The 23,421-nt window shown below is 40.6% G+C and overlaps 1 protein-coding gene across 8 annotated transcripts in view; it reads left to right on the top strand.

Moving 5' to 3' along the window:
• The window catches only part of nfic (nuclear factor I/C), a 157,225-nt gene that overhangs the window by 44,246 nt on the left and 89,558 nt on the right, over window positions 1-23,421 (top strand). For all 8 annotated transcript variants that reach the window (XR_011602101.1, XR_011602102.1, XR_011602103.1 and 5 more), the window contains exons 2-4: window positions 13,755-13,925; window positions 14,136-14,312; window positions 15,962-16,145. Coding sequence is in view for 5 of the 8 variants with exons in the window: in XM_070960288.1 (XP_070816389.1) it covers window positions 13,755-13,925; window positions 14,136-14,312; window positions 15,962-16,145 (532 nt within the window). In the remaining 3 variants the exon portion in view is untranslated. The remainder of the gene's footprint in view (window positions 1-13,754; window positions 13,926-14,135; window positions 14,313-15,961; window positions 16,146-23,421) is intronic.

Below are 23,421 nucleotides of genomic sequence, written 5' to 3'. Positions count from 1 at the left end.
GCCATATAGCACAAGCTAACGCTAACCGCTAGCTTCTAGTTAGCAATCAGCACGGTCTTCATATGCAAACCCAGCGACCAGGTCGGTCAAGCGATACATAGATGGTCGCTTCACCAGGTCTAAGCTTTGGAATTTGTGAAAATAAGGCATTTGGTAATATCTTCTAAACTGGTGTATGTTAGAAAAGCCCAGGGCAAAGCGAGTGTATGGTTGAGACTGCTACATCCCAGCACAATTTACACTCCAAGCATTTTTTCTCTGGATTTTATTTATGAGTGATCCTTTTTTAGATAAAGCTGATGTCACTTCTCTCTTTTTACATAGGCCAGTGCATCATTACAGTTACCTGCTGTTGATCAAGTGTAGCAGTGAGCTGTTGCAGCCTTTAGTGCTTGAATTTACACTGTAACAGTGCTGTCATGTTTTACTCCTAAGTATGGCCTGTTATCATAAAAATATACTGCACTGCATTACAGCAAGAATGCTGTTAGAGGACAAACCAGGGGATCAGGGGATCCTCTTTTCAAACTGAGCTTTCCAAAGTTCATGAAGAGAGAGTGCAGAGCCAAACCAGTGAAGACTGAGGCCACATTCGTGTTAACTTTTTTTTTACTCAAAAAACAAACATTTATATTGTACATGTCACACAATAAATAAACCAAAAACTACACACTTAACCACAGAATTCAAAGTGCAAAATGTCACTATATTAACAGTTGTTGAATAATCCAATAAATGATACTAATGATTCATGTTTTCTGTGTGTCTGTGTATTGCACAGGGTATATTAATGATTTGATGGACATGCACGTGATGGGATGACTACACAAATCTTCTGGCGAAGGAAGCTCCAGCACCAGCTCACAAAACTCATATAGGCTAGATACCTGTAACAACTGAGAAAATTCAACATTATGTTAGTCAAAAGGTTCTATAATGTCAACATCTGTATTCACATTTTTCTAATATGGATTCAGTGATTCCTTCACTTGTACTGTATTTCCATGTACAAATATTCATGTCAAGAAATATTTATTGTATATCTATAAAATGTTTCATGTGAATAAATGTGTAATATACAGTATTTGCTAAGAAAAAACTTGGCTATATGCTCAAGAAAAGATATAACTGACTTTATTTAGTTTATCATGGCGTATGAACAATGAAGTTAGTTAAGATGAAACTCACTGCTCTGTCCCCCATAGCTGTAAAGGACCATAGTCAACCCTGTAAGTGTTGTATGCACATTTAGGCAAACAGGTTCGAAACCTGGATGGTCAATCATGCCTGGAGGCCTTTCATCCAGCTGCTGCAGCCGTCTTGTAACCTGTTATGCATAAGGTCAGTATCTGTAGTGGCATGTTTTCTGCAATCATACACTGCAATCACACTGTAAGTGCAGGTAAAGATACTGTGACCTGTGGCACCTCCTGGCAGCGTATGTTATCAGGCTCTGACTGCATTGTTGCGCAATTTCCACATGTGTACTGATACAATCAAATAAAAAAAAAAGGCAATTCATGCATGTATAAAGCTAAAGAAATAAGAAACGTTGCATACCAGCATTTTCATCCAATAACAGCACCCCCCCCTTTTTTTTTTTACATTTGAATGTGTGTGCTCTAGCTAGCTACTTTTCCTCAGCCTGAAGTGAATGGTCAGTAGTGCTGCTCAGCAGTGTCGTCTGTGTGCTCTGCCCCTGCACGTGTAAATGAGACGGAGCGCTGAAACTAACAGCGCAGTTAGACTGGTCAATGTCTCAGCAACCCAGTGACTGCTAGAAACCCCCTCCTCTTAATGTAAACAACCAGGACCTTCGGACTCTCGTGTGGTTTGTGTGACGTTTGGGTGCAAATGCTTGGTAGAGGCTTTTAGCTGAGTTTCTCCCCGTCATTCTGGTATGCTACAAGTTAGGATTAGTGCTTCCTAGCGTTAGCATTGACCGTCTGAACTGCGGGCCTCTCACGCTGCCTCCTGTACAGGCGGTGTTCATACTGAAGAGAAAAAAATAGAAAGACGTTTTTAGACTAACCTTTCAGAAGTGTCCTGCTGAATTCTCTGAGGTTCTGTAGGAGCCTCCCCTCCTTCAGGATCCGATTCAGGTTCGAACACGTACGTTCAACTACTGACGCACTCGGTCTGTTTACTACCGCCATGTCTGCTACTTTCACATGCGTAGTGCAACCTGAGCCTACACTCTCCCGTTACCACGGTAACATGGGTGGGACAGCAGCAGCTCATTTGCATTTAAAGCTACAGACACCAGAAACAGCACATTCTGAAAGGGACTGAAACAGAGGCAAATAGAGGGAGGCAAGAATCTTTTCCTGAAAGCTATTTCCAGCAAACAGCTTCAGAAACATGTTTTATGGAAATCATAGACCTATGTAACTTATTGAAAAAGCTTCATAATATGTCACCTTTCAGGTCATGAGAACTTACCATGCGGGTTAAGTGAATGGCACCTTTACACCAATTATAAATGGTAACAATCTCAGTAGTGTCCATTTCTCGTGTGCGTTTCCGCTGATAGATCTACGAGAAGAAAAATTCAGTAGGATTGGTTGAGGACGGTCAGTTTTGTCGGTCCAATTATATGGAAACTGTAATTAAATTGTTCAGTTGTAACAGAGTGAAAACCCGCTTTTTTACAAACAGGTTAAAACATAGTGCTAACTCCAATGGTATTATACCTTCTAAGAGGTTGTGGAGTACATCTGGGGGGTACCCTGTCACAAAATGGAAATGCTTACATTTTTCTGTTAAGGGACAAACTTCTTTACACCATAACAATGTACCAGATCAGTGTTTTCCTTTCCAGATTGAACATGTGATGTATAATTCTCCTTTGCTCTTGGTGGAAAAAAATCCAGAATGCACCTCTTTTTGCTGGTAGTCTGAATGGTCCCCAATACAAAATCAACATATATAATGCCCAGTAAAACTTTCCACCAGACCACTCAAAGCATGAGCGCCAAGATTATCCGCTGAAACACAAAAAAAACTGTTCCTCTGATATTTTTGCCAATGGCAGGGAAAAAAATGCCTTCTTCCTCTAATATAATAAGGTCCTTCAAGAGAGGCTTCAGGACAGTTCCATAGCCAAATTTCGTAACATCATTTGCTATGCAAAGTAGCGCCAAATGAATCGATGTTAATTGGGATCTCAATTCTGAGGGCACATCTGCAAGTACCCAATAGATGGCTGTCACTTTATGTGTTTTTATGCGAGGTTCCAAGCCGATTACATATTTCAAAATCATCCACATAAAGTATGAGTGAAATTCTTAGCTCCCCATCTGAATGAAACTCATTTAACTTAAAATATTTGCCATCTTTGAAGGATGAAAGGTGTGAGGCATTGTCTGAATGTCTTGTCAGTATATTACTTACAATGTCTTCATTGTTTAACAGTTGCTGTAAGGATTGTAGGATGGGCACATATTGAAAGCTACCACTGTCCAGTGAATCAAATATATATTCAACTGGCTCGATTAAAATGGACATTTTCTTTGAAGTATTTCCCCCTCTTATACTTAGAATGAATGGCTTCAGTCAGAGGATTACAGAGTTGTAATTTTTCAACTAACTCACTGATAACATTTTCACCAAGAGTGCAGTTATTCTGTGTCAAAATGTTTCTCACTAATGTACTAATGTATTGAGATGACGATGCACAAATAAACTGGAGCTGTTCCACCAAGTCATCTAAACATTTACCTGTGACATTATAAATGCTTTCCAGCTTCAACAAGAGTGAACCAATTATTTCCACATATGCTCTTGTATGTCCTTTGAAATCCGAATCTACAGTAGTTTCCAACTCCACATCAACAGTTGATTCCAGTGATGAAAAATGGCTTTCATTCTGTTGAACACTGGTAGAAACTGGAAGTTTTACAATGACATCAGCCTTTAAGTCATCACATGAGTAAGATTGGTGCTTTCGACTTTTATGAGTAGCATAAGTGCCACATATGTTTGTTTTGAACTCACAGCCATCAAACACACACACTACTGTTTCTAGTCTTTCAAGATGAGAGTTAATATGTTGAAAATAATCTTTGGTATTTGGAAAGCACGAGTCACAAATTTCACATTTGAAAGCTATCACATCTCGTTGATTTTCAGTTTCCTCTGATTTGTGAGCTCTATACAAGTGTGAACGCAAGCCGACCCAAGTTTTAAAGGAACATGGACAGTTCAAATGAATACAAGGCAGATAATGTCCACAACCAAAATGTCCATGTTCCAGTCGATAGTGTTTAAGAAGCCTCCCTTTTGATGATGCCACAAATGTGCAGAGCTTGCACTGCCATTCCATACACTGTTAGCTTACTGTGGGTTAAATGGGGAGCACCAGGAGCTCACAGGGCAAAGATCATGGAACAAAATGGTGGTGGAGATCTGGGTTCAAGTGTGGCCTGCTGCTGTTCGTCCTCCTTCTATCTTTCTCCTTCATATGTGCATTTCTGTGACTTTCCCAATGATTCTGTAATGTAAGAAAAAAATAAATTAAAAATGCGAGCACAATAAAAATCTGTTACAGCAAGTTATAGTCAATATAGTCAATATTCCCACAATATTTATAACATCAGTAAATATAGGGTATGCTTTGCTAGTATTAATTTAAAACAACTTACCTCTTCACTCTTCCTCAATGGTTGTTTCCCATGCTGAAAAGCAGATTTTGAAAATATGTTGAATGCATGAAAAACTCTTACACTCATGGTATTTTTTTCTATAACCGCCAAACATACAAGCCACTATGAATTGCCACTGTGAAATTTTAAAATAAGCCTACTAGAGATACACACACACTGGCTCCATTGAGTGAGACAGGAGACCTGCACGGAAAATTAAGAGAGAGCCCAGCCTCAGTAACATGAGAAATAATGACAATAAACAAACACGAGCACATGTGGCAACTTATCTTTGCCGTTTCTTATTACTTAATTTTTATCATATTATTTACACTGTAGAAACATTTTTTTTCCCTTCCATACATGCCTTTTAAGCATATGAAATAAAAACAGAGAAAAAGAGATGAGAGCAGAGACGCTTCGGAGGGAGGTGTCCACATCACGTCGTCCGCCTGCACAGTTGGGAGAATTCAAACATTGGACCACATCTGGGATAGTTTGAAGTGGACCGACACTCACCTCCCGCCAAACTCGAAAAAAAAAAAAAAATTGGCAGTGCAACAGTGCCGTCTGAGCTTAAGTACATCCCCTATTTTCAGTGCAGGTTGACATGGCACGCAACTGCATGAATCTTTTGAGAGAGGTGGAGGTTGAAAAAAAAATCAATTAGGTGGCATTGACTGGGGGCTTGTCTAAGTCAGCCGTAACCCACGGGTCAGGCCGAGTTGGATCAGGCGCCTTGAGAACTAACGCATTCTGAAACCTAACTACAAAGCTAGTCTAAGTGAAGCGCCTTTCCTACGGTTATTAAGGAGTGGTATGGCTAAATTAGCACAGAGAAAAGTTTTAGATTTTATTGCCAAACCTGTCTCCACCTTAAAACATGCCACAACATGTTAGAGCTACACAATGTTTCAAAGAAGCCTATGACGCATTTAAAATAGTGTAAGGCCTAGACATTCAGATGCTAACGAGGCCAATTAAGTAGATTAGCTTTGGCGAGGAATGGCTTCGTCGCAATAGTAATGTTTGTAAACTGATATTTCATGTTCATGTCTGGCTTCTGTAACTAAGGAATGTTATCATAAAAAAATACATTTGTTCAAAATCAGCTACTTATGGTCAGGTCAAGTTGACATTCAATTCAATCCGCCACGTCCGCCATGCCTGCCTTCATCTTTTTCAGATCTGTCCCAACCGTCAGGGAATGACGTCACTTGGTTCCGCTTACATGATTTTTTTTTACGTTGTTAAGTTACTGTCCAATTAAATTGAGTTGACTTGTTTGATAATTACACTTACTAAAACTAATTGATATTTGTAGTGCATTCTCAAAAATCTTGTTGAAACATACATTTATTATTAAAATATTTAAACTATGTAATCTGTGAGTCACATATTAATTTATTTTAAAGACATAAACTTAATTTAGATATGAATATTTCACACAAAGATTCCTGTTGGATTTTTACTAATGAATTTTGATGTAGTCAAATCAAATACTCATCATGATGATATTCAGCATTTTTTTAAGCATACCTATATATTACTGTCACATTTACAGGGTTCTTGAATCATTTCTTAGAGTGTAGCGTAGAGCAGTTATTTTATTAAGTGTTTCTATTTTACATTCAGTTTTTTATGAAGCTTCTAGCTTGGCCAACTAATCATCAAATTCAGTTAATCTTAGATTTTTTTTCCTCTACTGTCTCATACAATATTATATGGCCTCTAAGGACAGCCTTCATGGCCTCCCACAGAGTGGAATCATCTAAATAGCCCATATCATTGGTGCTTAAATATAGTTCTATTTTACTAGAAAGATAGGCACAAAATTCTTCATCTTTTAATAGTGTATTATTCAAACGCCATGTTCACCTCTCTTGTGGTTCAAGTCTAGACTTAATGAGGCTGGAGCGTGATCTGATATTAGTATATTGTGCTAAGTGCAGTCAACTACTGACTGTAGCAGCTTAGAATCCATCAAAAAGAAATAAATCCTGGAGTAGGATTTATGTACTGTGGAAAAATAAAAAATCCTTTGTGGTGGGGTGGAGAAGCCCCCAGATATCCACCAAATTATAAGATTGCATAAGACTGTTGAGTGTGCCACTGTTTCTAAATACACTGGTTTGGGAGTGTTTTTGATCAAGCAGAGGATCTAAAACGTAGTTAAAATCGCTTTTAACCATGATTACATTTGAATCCGACAAATTTGGCAAAGCATTGTAAAGGTTCTGAAAAAAAGGCGGGTTGTCGAAATTGGGCCCATATACATTTACTAATATTAACGGTGTGGAGTTCAGAGTCCCACTATCATATACCTGCCCTTCTGGTCTGGAATCATTTGAGAGTGGATAAATGGTATGTTTTTTCTTATCATAATTGCAACACCTATAGATTTTGTACTGAAGTTTGATTGATAGACCTGAGAAGCCCATGAGGGACAAAGTATTTTTGCTGCTGTTTTTTTAATGTGTGTCTCCTGGAGAAAATATATGTCAGATTTAAGTGCCCGTAAATGTACATACACCTTTTCAGTGGGCTGTTCATCCCCCTTACATTCCAATGAGTTATTTTAACTTTACCATTGCTTGTCTATTCAAATCAGCCAACATAGAAAATATCTACTGTATATGTAAAAATAAAAACATTCTCCATGACTGTGGCAAGGCATACTCAAATTAAATTTAAACTGACAGATGTGCTGAACAAAATGCCCCATAACAAACACAGAACCCCTCCCTATTAACACAGGAGCAGTGCTTCCATATCCCAAGTTAAAACTTGGCTTGGGAACCAGCTGGTGGCTCAGACTAGCAGTATAACTATCCATCTCTCTCCAAACAGGGGAGACAAAACACTCCGCTTCACAAACAAGCATTTAGAAGAGAATAAAACGTATTAATCCTCACACAATCTAAACATGGGCATATCTTATGAGCTGGCGGTCTTGTGAAAAAACGTTACCTTACACTATCCTTTAATGTGGCAGCATTTATCACATAACGTGTCCGGGATATTAGTCTGTTCCCAGGCTTACAGCAGCACTGGCAGCTGCGTCCCATCCCTCAGCCTCACATGTCAGGAACTCTTGCCGGAGTGGTAAATGTGCTGGTGTTGTTATTGACCGTGACCACAAACCATGCTGGGTGTCAGAATCCACACCAGATCGACTTAGCCCTGCTCTTTTCCCTGATAACAGTTTTCTTCATCCTGACTAAAATGTTGTAGTTCACTTCAGGCACATTAAAAGATGATTAAATGTCTTATGCGCGAGGCAAATGGTGTCAAGGTGGAGCTCCCCTTACACACGTCTACTCCATATCAAAACCCGCTGAAATCCCCATGGCTTCACACATTTGATGAGTGGTGTGTACTTGGGGAGTAGGAACAATGAGAGGTGATCAGACTGTCCCAGGTTGGGGAGGGGGGTGGCTTTTGTAAGCCTCTCTATCACGTTGTCTGGGATGCTGTTGTTTCACTGAAAATCATGACGTTGCAGTCCATAAACATCCTCTGTTATGTGATCCAAAGTTGTAGCTCATCCATTTTGTTTGGCAAAACATTGGCGAGGAAGATAGTTGGTAGCGGTAGCTGGTGCGGTGTTAGCGTAGCGTAGTCCGTAGACCTCCGCGCTTCACACCCCTTCATTTACGCTCTTGATGCAGCCAACGGTCACTTCTGGTCGGCATAGCTGAGTCGCTCGGTCTTGCTGTCCTGGCGATCTTTTGGGGGAGTGAAGTTTATCAAATACACTGCTTGTGCATTGAAATCTTAAATCCAAAAGTTGCTGTCTGGTGCAGGAAGTGTTCACAAAGCTGTAATGAGCGAACAGGCTTGAAACCAGTAGGATAACTAAATAACTATATTGGGAATTCTAGTGAGACGCTGAGCCTTACATTGTGAATGCACCACCATCTTGAATAGTTTTGTAATTGTGTTGGTGTCAGCCTTTCTTCATTAACTGATACTTTCCTGATCATGAAAATCAGTATACTCCTGTGTCACTAGGTACCAGACACCATTGCATGCGAAGGCACAATTATAGTTTCAGCCTTCTCTCGTGTTACCAACACATTCTGCTGTTCACTTAAGGTTACAAAAAATAAAATACACAGTAAAAGGAATATACATAAATTGTGTGATTATGCTGATAGTAAACACATGATAAATGTAATTAATCAATACTTGAATACCCATGAGCAGATGGAACCGAGTCTTTGCAAGATTCAGTCTTGATTTCTTGTTATAGGTTGTCAGGCACATCAGCTAGCTCCACATAAAATGCCATAGTTCAGTTCCTTTTGTTTAGTTTTCATGTCCTGAAACCTCTCACAAAATGCGTGAAGGAGTTTCCATATTCACCAGCATATTCAGATGTTATAGTAGGCTTTTGTTGTTGCAGAGTAGGGAAATGCAGTGTTACTCCCTTCTAGTTGAACTTCCTACACTATTGCACTTTCACTTCAAATGATTTCACATTTGAATGCAGAGAGCTGAGATGCTAGCTGAAGCTTGAAGTTCAGCTGTGAGAGGGACTAGGTCCCCCTTGAAGGCTGAACATTCAGACACTTCCTATCACTGTTTTCACGTCTCTTTTTTCCCATCATCTTAATTATTTCAGGCAAAGTGACATTTTGGAACAGTTCTGCTTTGTCCAGTGCTAGCAGCTCCACAGTAACGATAAGGGACTCTTTTGCAGATTCTCCCTCTGAATGAGGTTTCAGCTTCTTAGATGTTATATCAGCAGTAAAGTATCCAAGCACATTTGTCCTCACATATCATCCAGTTTAGCATTTTCATAGCTGAAATGATACTCAATATTAGGCTTTATCATCACTACAACCATGTATCTACAAACTAACTTTGACACAGTGCCTTTTACTTCAACAAAAACAGGAAAAATTGTTTGTCCATTTCTCTTGGAAAGCACAATACTCAACAGCTTCTTACATTTTGTTGACAGGCGCTATGATACATTGATGTGATATCAACTGCTCTGATTATGTTGCCTTTAGGGACTGTTGAGAAGAATGTGTGAATATAACATTTTATGTTATATTCTTTATTGCTGAAAAAAGTAATTGTTTTTTTTGTATTTATGAATAACCAGCCCTCTACCAGATCTAGCAAGCCATACTTGGCCTGGAGGCTGGAGGTTCCCCACCCTTGTGTTGTGGGATTAGTGGATAACGTGTACTTTCTCCTGAGCAAACCCATTCACACTCCTAATTCATCACATACAGATGTTCGGTCAGGACCCTTTGCTGTCACTTTTTAAGGACTGGGTATCCCTTTAATCTTTTTTTTTTTTTTTTTCCCTATACGTAACCAAAGTGTAACTCACAACATTCACCACATGCTAACGATTATTGTTCTCCGCAAGCTTTACTTTGAAAGCGTAACCGGACAGAAAAATTTAATTAAAGCAGCGAGGGGTGACTGTGACTCAGGAGGTACTCAGAGGGACTCAGTGCTCACATGCATATGCATACATTTTGAACAGTTCACAATCAGCATGTGGATTCACTGATAAGGCAAATGCACCATGGTTTTCTTTTAACTGACCCAAACAAATTTAAAGAAAGCACCCCAAGACCTCACACCTGATTGCTGTTAGTTGGTGAGGGGATAACTTGAACTTTGAATTGTCATTAAAACTGGACACTGATAAGCAGGTGTATTTAAGTTAGTTCAGCGTTATTTATTCAGGAATTAAAAAAGACAAAACAAGAAAATTATTTGCACAAAACAATCAGCAAACACACATATACAGCCACACTAATTAAAAACATGTTAAATATTTTTGAAATACAAGATAGTAAAACAGAAGCAGTGTCTCTAACTTCAAGCTGTGTTGCAGCTCATTCCAATAGTGAGATGCATAGTAGCGGAAAACAGTTTTTCCCCAGTTCAGAGTTGGTATGAGGAACTTTTACCATTATCAACCTATCCTGTGATAAGCAATACCTTCCATCTGTGCAGCATTTCATCATCCTAGTAGTAAAAAGAGTAATTATGTTTGTGGTCTATTACAATCCAAAGGAATTTAGGCTTTAATAGTGTACAAGATCTCTTTTTTGAGCGCACATTCCATAAGGATTAACAGTGTTAGAAGTTAAAATACAGTCATTGAATGTTGTTAAAATGTTTTTAATGTGAAATAGCCATATAAGAACTAACAATATCTCAGTTTTAAAGGAAGATACATTTTCACTTGCAAATCAGAAATCCTGCTTCCTGGGTTGGCCTGGGAGGCTACAAGGTCGGGCCTATGGGGGAAATGTTTTTTTTTTTTACATATTTACATTGATTATTTTTATTTTTATCTTCAGTGGCTACCAAGTGTGCTTGGTCCCTGTCAGATTACAGTTGAATCGATGTAAAAATATGCTGTCTGTACGATATATACAATAACATGTTAATGTTTTTACCATCCTGTAAGGCAGTTGTTGGGTAAACGATGAGTAAATGTAGACTAAAACCTAAAAATAAAACTTGATAGCTGAGTGGGAAAATTCATTCTTGACCTTGGAAACAGTAGTTTGACAAAATCATTGTATCTCAAGGTCCACAAGCTCAAGTGTCCTCAGTTTTCCTTATTCATTCATTATATTTTGTGACTAAAGGTCCTAAAAGTGCCCAGAATTGACATCTTAAACATCTACAGTTCCATGACAAGTGTGCAAATCCCATTCACCTATTAAGAGTATGTAACATGGTCAAAAACTCTGGAACTGGAAGTGGATATTGAGTTTCGATTGTTTTGTCAGAAACCAAGGCTGGAGTTCTGCAAAAACATAACTCAGCCTCTGTGCTGTTGTGTAGGTCACCTGAGTTTTAAGTGCTTAGAGACTGGTGCATATGCAGCACTGATTTGCACATATTCAGATTCAGATTCAGATTCATTTATTGATCCCTGAGGGGAAATATTTTTTTGTGGCAGTATACCATACTCAAGATAGAATTATAGAATTAGAATAAAATAGAAAGAAAGAATGAGAAAGAAATATATATATAAAGGCAATATAAAAAAACAGAATATTAATACTAAGGATATATTTAAATAACAAATATACAACACAATAAGATGTACAATAATAAAACAAGTATATATACTGAGCAATTGGATGTGCAAAAATTGAAGTTGGATGTGCAAAATTGAAATGGAAAATATATATTAGAATTACTATATATACTGAACGTTGAATGTGCAAAATTGAATTGGATGTGCAAACATTGAAATTGGAAAATATACATTACAGAGCAGTATATTATACATCAGAACAGACAGTGAAAGTGAAAGTCCAAGGGCCATTCAGAGGGAGGAGTGATTTCCTGTAGCGTTCAGTCCTTAGTTTTGGTGGTATGAGTCTTTCACTGAACGTACTCCTGTGCCTGGCCAGCACATCGTGAAGTGGGTGTGAGACATTGTCCATGATAGTCCATAGCTTATTCAGCATTCTCCTCTCTGACACCACCGTCAGAGAGTCACACTCCATCCCCACAACATCATTGGCCTTGTTGATCAGTTTGTTGAGTCTGTTGGCATCTGCAATCCTCAGCCTGCTGCCCCAGCACACAACAGCATAGAGAATAGCACTTGCCACCACAGACTCATAAAAAATCCTGAGCATAGTCAGACAGATGTTGAAGGACCTCAGTTGTCTCAGAAAATAGAGGCGACTCTGGCCCTTCCTGTAGAGAGCGTCAGTTTTCTTTGCCCAGTCCAGTTTATTGTCAGTGTGTACCCCCAGGTATTTGTAATCATCCACAATGTCCACACTGACCCCCTGGATGGAAACAGGGGTCACAGGTGCATTGGTTCTCCTCCACTTCCATTTATTTAGTCTTTGCCACATTTAGTTGCAGATGGTTCTGCTCACACCATGTGACAAAGTTGTCCACAGCAGCCCTGTACTCATCGTCATCGCCCTTGCTGATACATCCAACTATCGCAGAGTCATCTGAAAACTTCTGAAGATGGCAGGTCTCTGTGCAATAGTTTAAGTCTGTGGTGTAGAGCAGCGATCCCCAACCACCGGGTGACGGACCACTACCGGTCCGTGGGCCACTTGGTCCCGGGCCGCACGGAGACTGAACAAAAAATATTTTATTGATCATCAGAGTCTGAAAGAAGTTTTATTTTGAAAACCAGGTGCATCCGCCTGTGCCTCTGTACACGTCAAACCACTCGTCTCGGTCACGTGATGCGGTAGTAAAAAAGTAAGCCCACAAGCAAAAATTAGTAAAATGGAGAGCTTCTTTGGAAGCAGAAAAGGCCAAATGATGACACAGAAGAAGAAGAGCCGACAACTGCCAAGAGAAAGAAAGCTGCATTTAAGAGACAATATCAGCAGTCCTACTTAAAATACAGGTTTATCGCTTCAGGTGATCCTCACACACCAAGCCTCGCAAATGAGGCAGTGAAGCCTTCTCATTGAAGAGAAACAAGCGCAGGGCTCCCACTAATTCCAACTACATTCAGGGTAATACTGAGTTGTATTTTTGATAATTAGTTTTTATTTGTTTCTATGCCGGTCCGTCAAATTATTGCTTTACGTGAAACCGGTCCGTGGCGTAAAAAAGGTTGGGGACCGCTGGTGTAGAGGGTGAAGAGGATGGGAGAGAGAACAGTCCCCTGTGGGGCCCCAGTGTTGCTGACCACTCTGTCTGACACACAGTATTGCAGGCGCACAGGTAGTCAGGTAGTCCACAATCCAGGACACTAGGGGGGCTTGTCACCCAGTAGAGCTGGACGAATGGTGCTGAATGCACTGGAGAAGTCAAAAAACATGACCCTCACAATGCTCGCCAGCTTGTCCAGGTGGGCGTAGACACGGTTGAGCAGGTAGATGATAGTGTCCTCAACTCCTAGTGGCTGACAGGCGAACTGGAGGGGGTCCAACAGTGGCTTGACCATGGGCTGGAGCTGCTCCAGGAGGAGTCTCTATTGTTGCCTGATTATATACTGGTATACTGCTGGGAAAATAGAGCCCATATTACATGCCCTAAATGAGGAAGTTGGTTTGGTTACTGATAACTATGTAACTGTATGTATGTACTGTATGATGTGTATTTACGTCTATCTGTCTGTCTATCATGTAGGATGAGTTCCATCCGTTCATTGAGGCTTTGCTGCCCCAGGTACGTGCCTTCGCCTACACATGGTTCAACCTCCAGGCCAGGAAAAGGAAATATTTCAAAAAACATGAGAAAAGAATGACTAAAGAAGAAGAGAGAGCTGTCAAAGACGAACTGCTGGGGGAGAAGGCAGAGGTGGGATGAATAGAGTGGCAGACAATAAAAATAAACATTTATTTAGGTTTACAAATCAAGTCGATAAACTCAGCATATTAGCATATTAATATACCTAACACATTCCCAAATTAGTCAGTGGTCTTAAAACCATTATTAATATGCTAGTATAATGCATTATTCAACATGTTAATAGACATAACTCTCTTTATAATACCATTCTCTTCCTAGGTGAAACAGAAGTGGGCCAGCCGTCTTTTGGCAAAGCTAAGAAAGGACATTAGACCTGAATGCAGAGAAGACTTTGTCCTGTCAATCACTGGGAAGAAAGCTGCATGCTGTGTCCTGTCAAACCCTGACCAGAAAGGCAAAATGAGACGCATAGACTGTCTCCGACAAGCAGACAAGGTAAACTAAATTCTGCTTAAGAGTACATGTTAATTTCCAATTACCATCATATAAATGTGTGTGTAAATTTGTAAATGCAGGCTTGTGTTGTAAAAGTGCTTTAAGTGGTTGTCAGACTAGAAAAGAGCAGTCCCTTTACCATGGCCCAGTCCCTTTACCATGGTCTGTACATGAATGTAAATGAAACCCTGATGGTTGCAGGGCACTTATTTTTTCTCACCCTAGATTTGAAATCTTTGTCCCTAATCCCCTGTGAAATTGAGAGTAAAAATCAAATGGTTACATCATAGTTCTTAATTTTTTACAAAATGTGTTTGTGTCATGGGTCAAAGGTACACTTGCCATATGTACAGGACAACAGTCATGTCTCTGGATGAGGGCTATATTTCACAACTTTATTTTTCATTATTCTCAACCAACAAGTAGAGAGCAATATGTCTTTAAAAATACAATACACATGGATCTTATCGAGTAATGATCGAACTCTAATTGATCAATCTCTCCACAGCTAAATAATCAATGATGTCTTTCTAACCTACAGCTTCTATCTCCAATAAAGGAGACCAGATCTGGGCTTCGTGGATGATTTGTTTTGAGCACACACAGAACAGGAGGAGATGCAGGATCGTGTGCCTACCTCTGTGAACTGTTGATGTAGAAAGGGTAGTTAGGTTTAGTTCTGGATGACAGGTGAGCCGGGAGTAGTAAGGACTATTGGAGAACCTGGGAGCAGACTGGAACAAAGAGACAATTAGCAGGGCAGAGTCGGCCGGTTTGTTGGCTGCTCTTTTATCAGGGCAACAGTAAAGCAGGTTAGATTCTTAAGTACTTGTGTCTTAGATGGAAAACTGTTGTGACAATTTGCTAAAATCTGCCATTAACAGAACCCATCTTTTGGGAGTTCAGTCACTCAGCTGATTGGATGTAGGCAAGGTTCTTGTTGTCTGTCCACATTATTAATGGCTAGTCTGCTCCCTCCAACCAGTGGGCCTTCAGGGCCAGCTAAACAGTGAGGAGCTCCTAGTCCCAAGTACAAAGGTAGAGTTTGTTACCAGTGGAGTATCTGAAGCATCTGCCTCCAGGATGAACTGGCAGGCTGCATCAGGTTGAATAAGGATTGGGGCAGAGGCAAAGGCATATGAACCATATGGCCGCCAAGGACCAACAGAAGAGTGTGGAGATGAGGGCAGTGAGGGAAGCAATGAGGCAACTGTTTTATCTGCGCAGCTCACCTGTATTTCTCCAGTTTTACTTGGGTGTATGGGGCAGGAGATGAAGTGACCAGTATGGCTACACTTAAGGCAGAACTTGAAATGCACGCAGCACTCTCTCACCTCTGGTGTTAAACAGACCCTGCCTAGCTGCAAGGGCTCAGGTTCAAAGCTATTCAGAAGGTGTTAGGTGTGTTCAGGGTGCCTTGGAGGTGACCACTGGCAAGAGGTGGACCCATTTTAGAATGGGAAATGTAGGCTTGGTTAAGAAGTACTTCTGAATTTACGGTAAACCTCAGCCAGCATAGATTACTTGAAAATATTTGATGAAAACATATTGTGCATATGAAATGGAGAATTGGTGCAGTGATTCCACTTGGTATATTGAGTTAGATTTATGTCTCTTGGTAATAATGATTTTGTTTTGTATTTGACAAGGTGTGGAGGTTGGACCTTGTGATGGTTATCCTGTTTAAAGGAATCCCATTGGAAAGCACAGATGGAGAGCGGCTGGTGAAAGGAGGCCAGTGCTCCAATCCAGTCCTCTGTGTCCAGCCTCGACACATCTCTGTCTCTGTCAAAGAACTTGACCTCTACCTCGCTTACTATGTACAAGAAAGAGGTATGTACCAACACACACTTTAATGTTGCTCTTCTACGTTATCTATGCTGCCCTTCATTTGTGAACTTAGACACAGTATATCACAGGTAAAAGTTGAATAACAACTTAATACATTGGGATGTTGTGCTGAATTATTGAAACACACCACTGACAGAGCCTGTGGTGACCTGGTGGACTGTCATCATTATGCAGCCTCGGGGATTAGTAAACACACACACACACACACACACACACACACACACACACACACACACACACACACACACACACACACACACACACACACACACACTCTGATTGGTTTTCTGTGTAACGACACATCCTGCAATAGTGAATCAAAATGTCGAGGCAAGAATATGGCTAAATAACATTTTTCTCCTTAATAGGTCCTCAGTTTTTATGTTGGCTGTTTGCTTTAGATTCAAATCATTGGTCAGATATTTGCAGAAAATGTCTGCATTTACCCATCAGCATTACCTAAATCTTTCAACTGAAACGAACAGAACAGAAAACACCAAAACAGGTAAGATGCAGATAAGATGCTATCAAGGCTCCACCTGCCCTCAAAGAATGTGTGATCTGTTCAGTGGAGAAACCAGATATATTGAGGATGTCTCTGAAGTGAAAATTACTGGCAGTTGACCAATGCCAGTCATTCTGTGTTTGATGATATACATGAGAGTATTACAGCTGTGAATGAAGCGGTTTTACAGACACAGGTGGTGCAAGTATTGACGTAGGTGGCACCAGAAGCAAGTATAAAACACCTGAGAGAACCAAAATAACATGGCTTCAAGTATTTTGTTTTGTGCTGTTCATTTAGTATCACTGCAGTATGGAACTGCTACACAGTGGCACAGCCTGAACTCGTTCATATTTTGGGCGAACGTGAACTGAACATACTGTATTACTGCCTGATGAACCTTACTATGAACTCATTCATTGTGGTGTCTGTGAACGGCACACTCTCTCAGTTTAACTTTGTTCGATAGGGTGTCAGATTTCTATAGACCCTTCCAGGCGAAAACCTAGCTAAAACACACCGTAAACAGGCTTTAATATGTAGCAGAAAAAGCACCCAATCTGGCAACACGAGCCACCAGTGTCGCACCACCGCATGCATCATGAAAACAAAAAGCAGCATGTAGGCGACAAAGCAGCAAGGAGGTGTCGTATGATCATTTTAACAAGTTTTGTGACAAGGTCGGTGAGGATGTGAAAAATCTTACATTTCTGTGCAAACTCTGCCTGCTGGCTTTCAAAAAGAAAATCCACACTTCAGTCACATCCCCAGCAAACCTGAAACGGCACATTGAACTGAAGCACCCAGCTAGCCTTTCAAGGTATGTTCTGATGCATAGTTACAGTGTTAAAACTGCTAAAATAATTGCTGTCTGTGGTTCTATATGGGCTGTGGCCATAATTTTGAAAAATAATAGCTCGGAGCAACAAATGGAAAAAAAGAACGATGAACTAGTTCATTTTTGGAACAGTGAACTTCCATCCATCCATTATCTATACCGCCTATCCCTTTCGGGGTTGCGGGGGGCTGGAGCCTATCCCAGCTACAATGGGCGAGAGGCGGGGTACACCCTGAACCGGTCGCCAGCCAATTGCAGGGCCACATGCAAAGACAAACAACCATTCACACTCACACCTACGGACAATTTAGAGTCATCAATTAACCTAATGAGCATGTTTTTGGTCTGTGGGAGGAAGCTGGAGTACCCGGAGAGAACCCACGCATGCACGAGAAGAACATGCAAATTTCACACAGAAAGGCCCCGCCTGACCTGGGGATTGAACCGGCAACCTTCTTGCTGTGAGGCACGCGCACTACCTGCTGCGCCACCGTGCAGCCAACAGTGAACTTAGTTCAAAATTTTGAATTATGATCTATGAACTGAACTAGTTCACTTTAAAATTTGTGAACTGAATTTTGAACTAGTTCAAGTAGAAAGTGAACATTCCCAACACTGCTGCTACATGATTCTCATGCTGGTCTTTACAATCTTGCATGTACATTCACCTCTGCCATTGGATAATTGCAGCAGGCTCCTTAGCGATATTTGGGAAATTTCAACTGAGCCAGTTACTCTCTCTTCCATCTACTTCAAAACACCAAGATGCCAGAATGAGAATACTGAAGCAAGTAGAAGAAAAAACAGAGCACTAATGCTGTACAATGATAATATTTTGAAATTGTAACTTGTGGAAGTTTTAACAAAGAGGCATTATCTGTGGTTTTTCCTGTTTTCTTCAACTTCAGCACCATCCTTCCAGTGTGCTTGTTGTAGATTTGTCCATAATGGTCAGTGATACAGTGATGGAAGGCAATGGCAACTCCTACATAGATGAGTCCTTTCCTTACCTGTGATATTGTGACGGCATTTACAAGTTTCCTTAGCAGAAGCAAAATTAGGAGAATATTAGGTCATTAAGATTAAGATTAAGATTAAGATTAAGATTTTTACTTTATTAATCACAGCACACATGTTACAGGAGGGAGACAGCACACACGCCATGCTTAGTGAAATTATTTCTCCACATTTGCCCATCCTGGAAAGTCCTTTCACCGCGGCAGACCAGGAGCTGCCAGCCAACAGCGGTGTCTTTGTCACCATTGGTCAGGTGGTGATCTTCTTGCATGTTTTCAGTGGGGAGAACATGCAAACTCCACACAGAAAGGCCCCTTTCCTCAAGCAGCAGGCACCGAAGGCATGGTGGAGGACACGACCCCAGTGCCCACATTGGGAATCGAACTGGGACCTTCTAGCTATGAGGCGACAGTGTTGGCACTGTTCCACCGTGCCACAAAATCTCATGATATTGTGATAGAAATTGGTAGTTTAAATGACTTCTGGCAATGGCTTTTGGCATAAAACTTGCGCCAGGTCTAAAAAACATAATGACAGAAAACCGTCTTCCCCTTATACAGAAAATACAGAAATACAAAACTGGACTAAAATGGGGTTATCCTTGTTGGGTTAAATAAACATTTTAAAAATAATTATTGTTTGTAGTTTCCCTCCCCCACAACTAAAAAAGTTTAATAAGGCCATAAGTACTTTTCTATGGGCAGGTATGTGATACGTAGCCCATTGATAAAGACAGATTGATCATGTCTAATACTGAAGAGTCAATTAGAGGTAATACTTCTTTAAACAGCTTAGTCGGGATAGGATCTAAAATACAGGTTGATGATTTTGATGATGAAATTATTGAAATTAGTTGGTGAAGGTCGACAGGAGTAAAACGGTCTAAAACTGCGACAGGGTGAACAATAGTTTCTACGGTTTCTGTATTTGAAGACAAAACAGTACCTGTTGACAGCAGGAGCTGATGAATTCTGTCTCTAATAGTTAGAATTTTATCATTAAAGAAGCTCATGAAGTCATTGCTGTTCAGAGCTAAAGGAATACATGGTTCAACAGAATTGGCTACAGTGCTGAAGAGAAACCTGGGATTGTTCTTGATTCGTGTTTCGTGATTGTGCATTAAACAGTTCCATTTTGATGTGTGAGATGCTGGGGGACCTTGGATTTGCTCCCGTGCTGCAGGTAAACAAACTTGTGGCGGGAGCTTCTATGCACATATCGTGGTCTGCGTAGGACCCCAAGAAGCTTGATGTTCTCAATACACTCTTGGATGGAGCAGTTGTATTTCACCAGCTGTGCGGTGGAATATGTCAGCATGGTTTCAGCCACAGAGGGTGTTAGTCTGGTGCTAGCCGCTAGCCCCAAACAAGATGACAGGAGAGGGAAAGCCGAGCAGAAAAGGTGGATGGAGGACTGTGAGGTCGGCAAATGTCAGGTAGAAATCAGTTTTAAATGTTTGCCGGCTTTTGTGAATATCTTGCTGGCAAACAAAGATATCACAGGAAAAAAATAATCACTAAGACACAAAAATGTGCGGCGAACAAACAGCGCCAGCGGCCTCTCCCAAACCAATCGTGCCAACCAATCGTGGTTGATGTTGAGGCAGGGCTGGCTGAGGAGGATGCTGGAGTGGATGCTCTTCGTGTTCCTGATGGCGTGGACGGAGTGCTAGGAGAGCTCTGCAGCTGTCTGACCAAGGCTGCAGCATCTGTGTCTCAGGGCACCCGTTCCCTTCGCTCAATGTGTGGCTTGACAAGGGAATTCCCCAGCTCCTCAAGAAACATTGTCTGCTTGTTTTTTTGGTGGAGTTCCATTCTTGGTGGAAGTGGGTCCACAACACAAATGCATTACATGCCAACACATCAAGGATCAGCTTTTCATCTCATTTTTGCATGCTGTAAATTGGAGATATGCACTCTGCAACTCACCAACTCTATACTGAATCGACTTCACATGTCTGGACATGCCCGTCTTTCTTTGTTTTTGTGCAGGTATACTGGAAAACAAGGCAAAATGACAATCCCCTAAAGCTCACATGATTGGGAGAGGAGCTGGCTGTCAGTGTGTTGGTTATGATTTCAGTTTTGGCTCTAATTATTGCTTTATAATTTTATTTTTATAACCAGGTCGAAACCAACCCTAACAACACAAAGGTCATAATTTCAACTAGAGCATTTTAAAATTTTAAAATTTTGTTTCTTTGTTTGTTTTGTTGAAATAGAGGTTTCTGACAAAGTCAAAAAGTCTTGATGCATTACACAAATTTATGTGGTTATTTTATGCATTTAAAACCTAAAAACGGGTCCATGCCAACCCAAACACAAGAGGAAGGTTAAGAAACTGTATAATATCTATATACAAAGGAAACTCCCCCGGTTGGCCAAAGGCAGGGCATCTAGATTTTGTAGTATTATGAGACAGTCTGACTCACCAAAACTTGATGGTCTCAAGAGAACTTCGAGGCTGCATATAGAAGATGTGGAAGGAAATTGCCAGGTCCTCTTGTAAGATGTCTAGGGAAGTACAGACCTGGATAATCAGTCTTCACATGAACGCACGTGTCTACAGGTATATGGTTGGGAACTACTAGGAGCAGGTTTGATTATAACCGAATACCAAAGCTAGTTATTTATATCAACAAAATTGTTAATAGGAATTAATGATAACAGGGAACGACCCTGGGATCAAGGACTAATTGTGGATGCAGTCTCACAAAGGTGTGTTGACTTAGAATGTTAATGTTTCAGCATCATTTTACATTTAATAGATTGTGATGGTGACGATGAAGGGGAAGAGTTGAATCTAAGCACTGACCATTACAAACAGCTGCTATCACAACGCACTTGCACAAATAAACAGACAACTGCTGCTTAGAACAATAGACTTTCTTTAACTTTAGCACCATTAATCAACAATCAATAATACTTCAATTAATAATCATCTAATGTCAAACTACAGGCACAAACAACTAATAAAATAAGCATAAAATAAAGCAAGCAAGCTTCCGGCGTACATGAGGCAAGACAGTGGATGTGACCACATGACTGTGTCACGCAAGATTTCAAGATGGCGGGTGGGACTGCGAGAGTTAAACACAAAAATGAGGTGGTAGATGGAGGACAAGATTCACATGTCTCTGTGAACAAGATAGCATGGAGCTACCACAGTACAGATGGAGCGGCCTCAAAATTCCCCTCCAGGCCAGAGGCCATCCAGCTCCCAGCCGGCTCCCAGCCGGCTGCCAGCCAGCTACCAGTCCCCCCCTCCTCTTGGGGGTGTGCCCAAAATCCACTATAAACACGCCTCTTCATTCAATTGCAGGGTGTCACCAGGAGATGGCGTGTCCCTCACAGGAACACATCTCAAGGGCAAAGATTTTTACTCCACTACATTCATCTGCTTTAGTAGGCTTATTTGTACTTAGGCAGTCACAGTTACTCAACTATTTTACGTTGATTATTTAGATCAACTTAGAAAAATATTTCTCGCACAAAGTCTTAAAAAAGTCTTAAATGTGTGTTTCCATCAGCCTGTTTTAATGCATATTTTCGATTTGCAAACAGAAAATTCCTAAGTTTTTCTCTTACAATATACTGTATGAATGTTTTTGTGATTGTTGCGATCAAAAAAAACCAAACTCATGTAAAGAAGTTGTATATAATCACTTCCTATATGATAATAACCATACTTCACATTACAGAACCAGTCGAAAAGATTCAGTTCCCATCTTAAAAAAAACCCAAACAGTTTTAACTTGAGAATGAGAAGCATCAGCTCAAAATTACGAAATCATGTGGCGGAGATTTGGCGCGGTTGGTAGAGCCTCCGCCCTATGTATGAAGCTCTCTGCAACGGGTTCGATTCCGTCAATCAGCCTTTTGCTGCATATTATCTTCTTCTTCGAAAAAAAAAAAAAAGTTACAAAATCATTCCTGAGTCATAAAAGTGATGTAGCTTTACAAAACAGCCTGTGACTCCAAGAATAAACAGGCTCCATCTGTTTACATAGAGTTTGCTTTTGATAATTATCAACAACAATGAAGACTTAATTTTACTTTACATGCGCTGGAACAGAGACAGAGCTGCAGGAGCAGAGCGCGTCATCTGGAGATTCCAGGGCTCGCCTATGTTTTCCGCAACAGGCGCGCGGCTCTCGGCAAAAATAGACCAGGAAGCAGCCAGTAGACAGTCATATTAGTATTGGTTGAATATGCGCTAATAAAGATTTCCTGGTCGGACTGATAATATACATTTTGATGCATGAGGGAGGTGGGAAAGTTGGCTTATCCATAAATGTAATTAACTGTAATGGAAACATTTAGTGAAGTCTATAAAGTAGCCAGCGACACAATATTAATATCTGTGGCACAAATTGATTTTTAATTACTGGGGGTACGCGCTCCCCTCAGCCCTCCACCTATTTTACTGGCCATAGCTAGTCTGTGGGACAGTGGGGGCTGGGAGCCTGTTTGGCTGGCGACCATCCATTGAGTTAGAACAAAGGATACATTGTAATGCAAATAATGACTTTTCAGCCAACAACACGGCCGTCTCGACACTACACATGCCTGACAGAGTGACAGACAGGAGAACATCATGACGCCCGTGGTGATGATGTGCGACGTGTCAGTGAAACTACAGGTTTACTCAGCTCTGAAATGTGCCGGGAGTTAATCGCTTCAAATGCACAAATGCAGTGAAGTTCACAAACCACCAACAGTTTATAGAATAGGATGGACAGTCTATCAGTGGCCATTAGAGCAGCTCTCTAATAATTAAAATAGATGTCACACTGTGCGGAAGAGCTTAATAAGTTAACAAGAGATTTGGCCACGACAGCTGAAACAATGAAACAATTGGATTTATACTTTATCCAAAATCGGGGTGCAATATTGCAT

This window comes from Chaetodon trifascialis, chromosome 4, assembly GCF_039877785.1.
Source record: "Chaetodon trifascialis isolate fChaTrf1 chromosome 4, fChaTrf1.hap1, whole genome shotgun sequence".
Classification (NCBI taxonomy): Eukaryota; Metazoa; Chordata; class Actinopteri; order Chaetodontiformes; family Chaetodontidae; genus Chaetodon; species Chaetodon trifascialis.
Note: the sequence above shows the minus strand (reverse complement) of the source record. Positions and strands in the feature narration are given on the sequence as shown.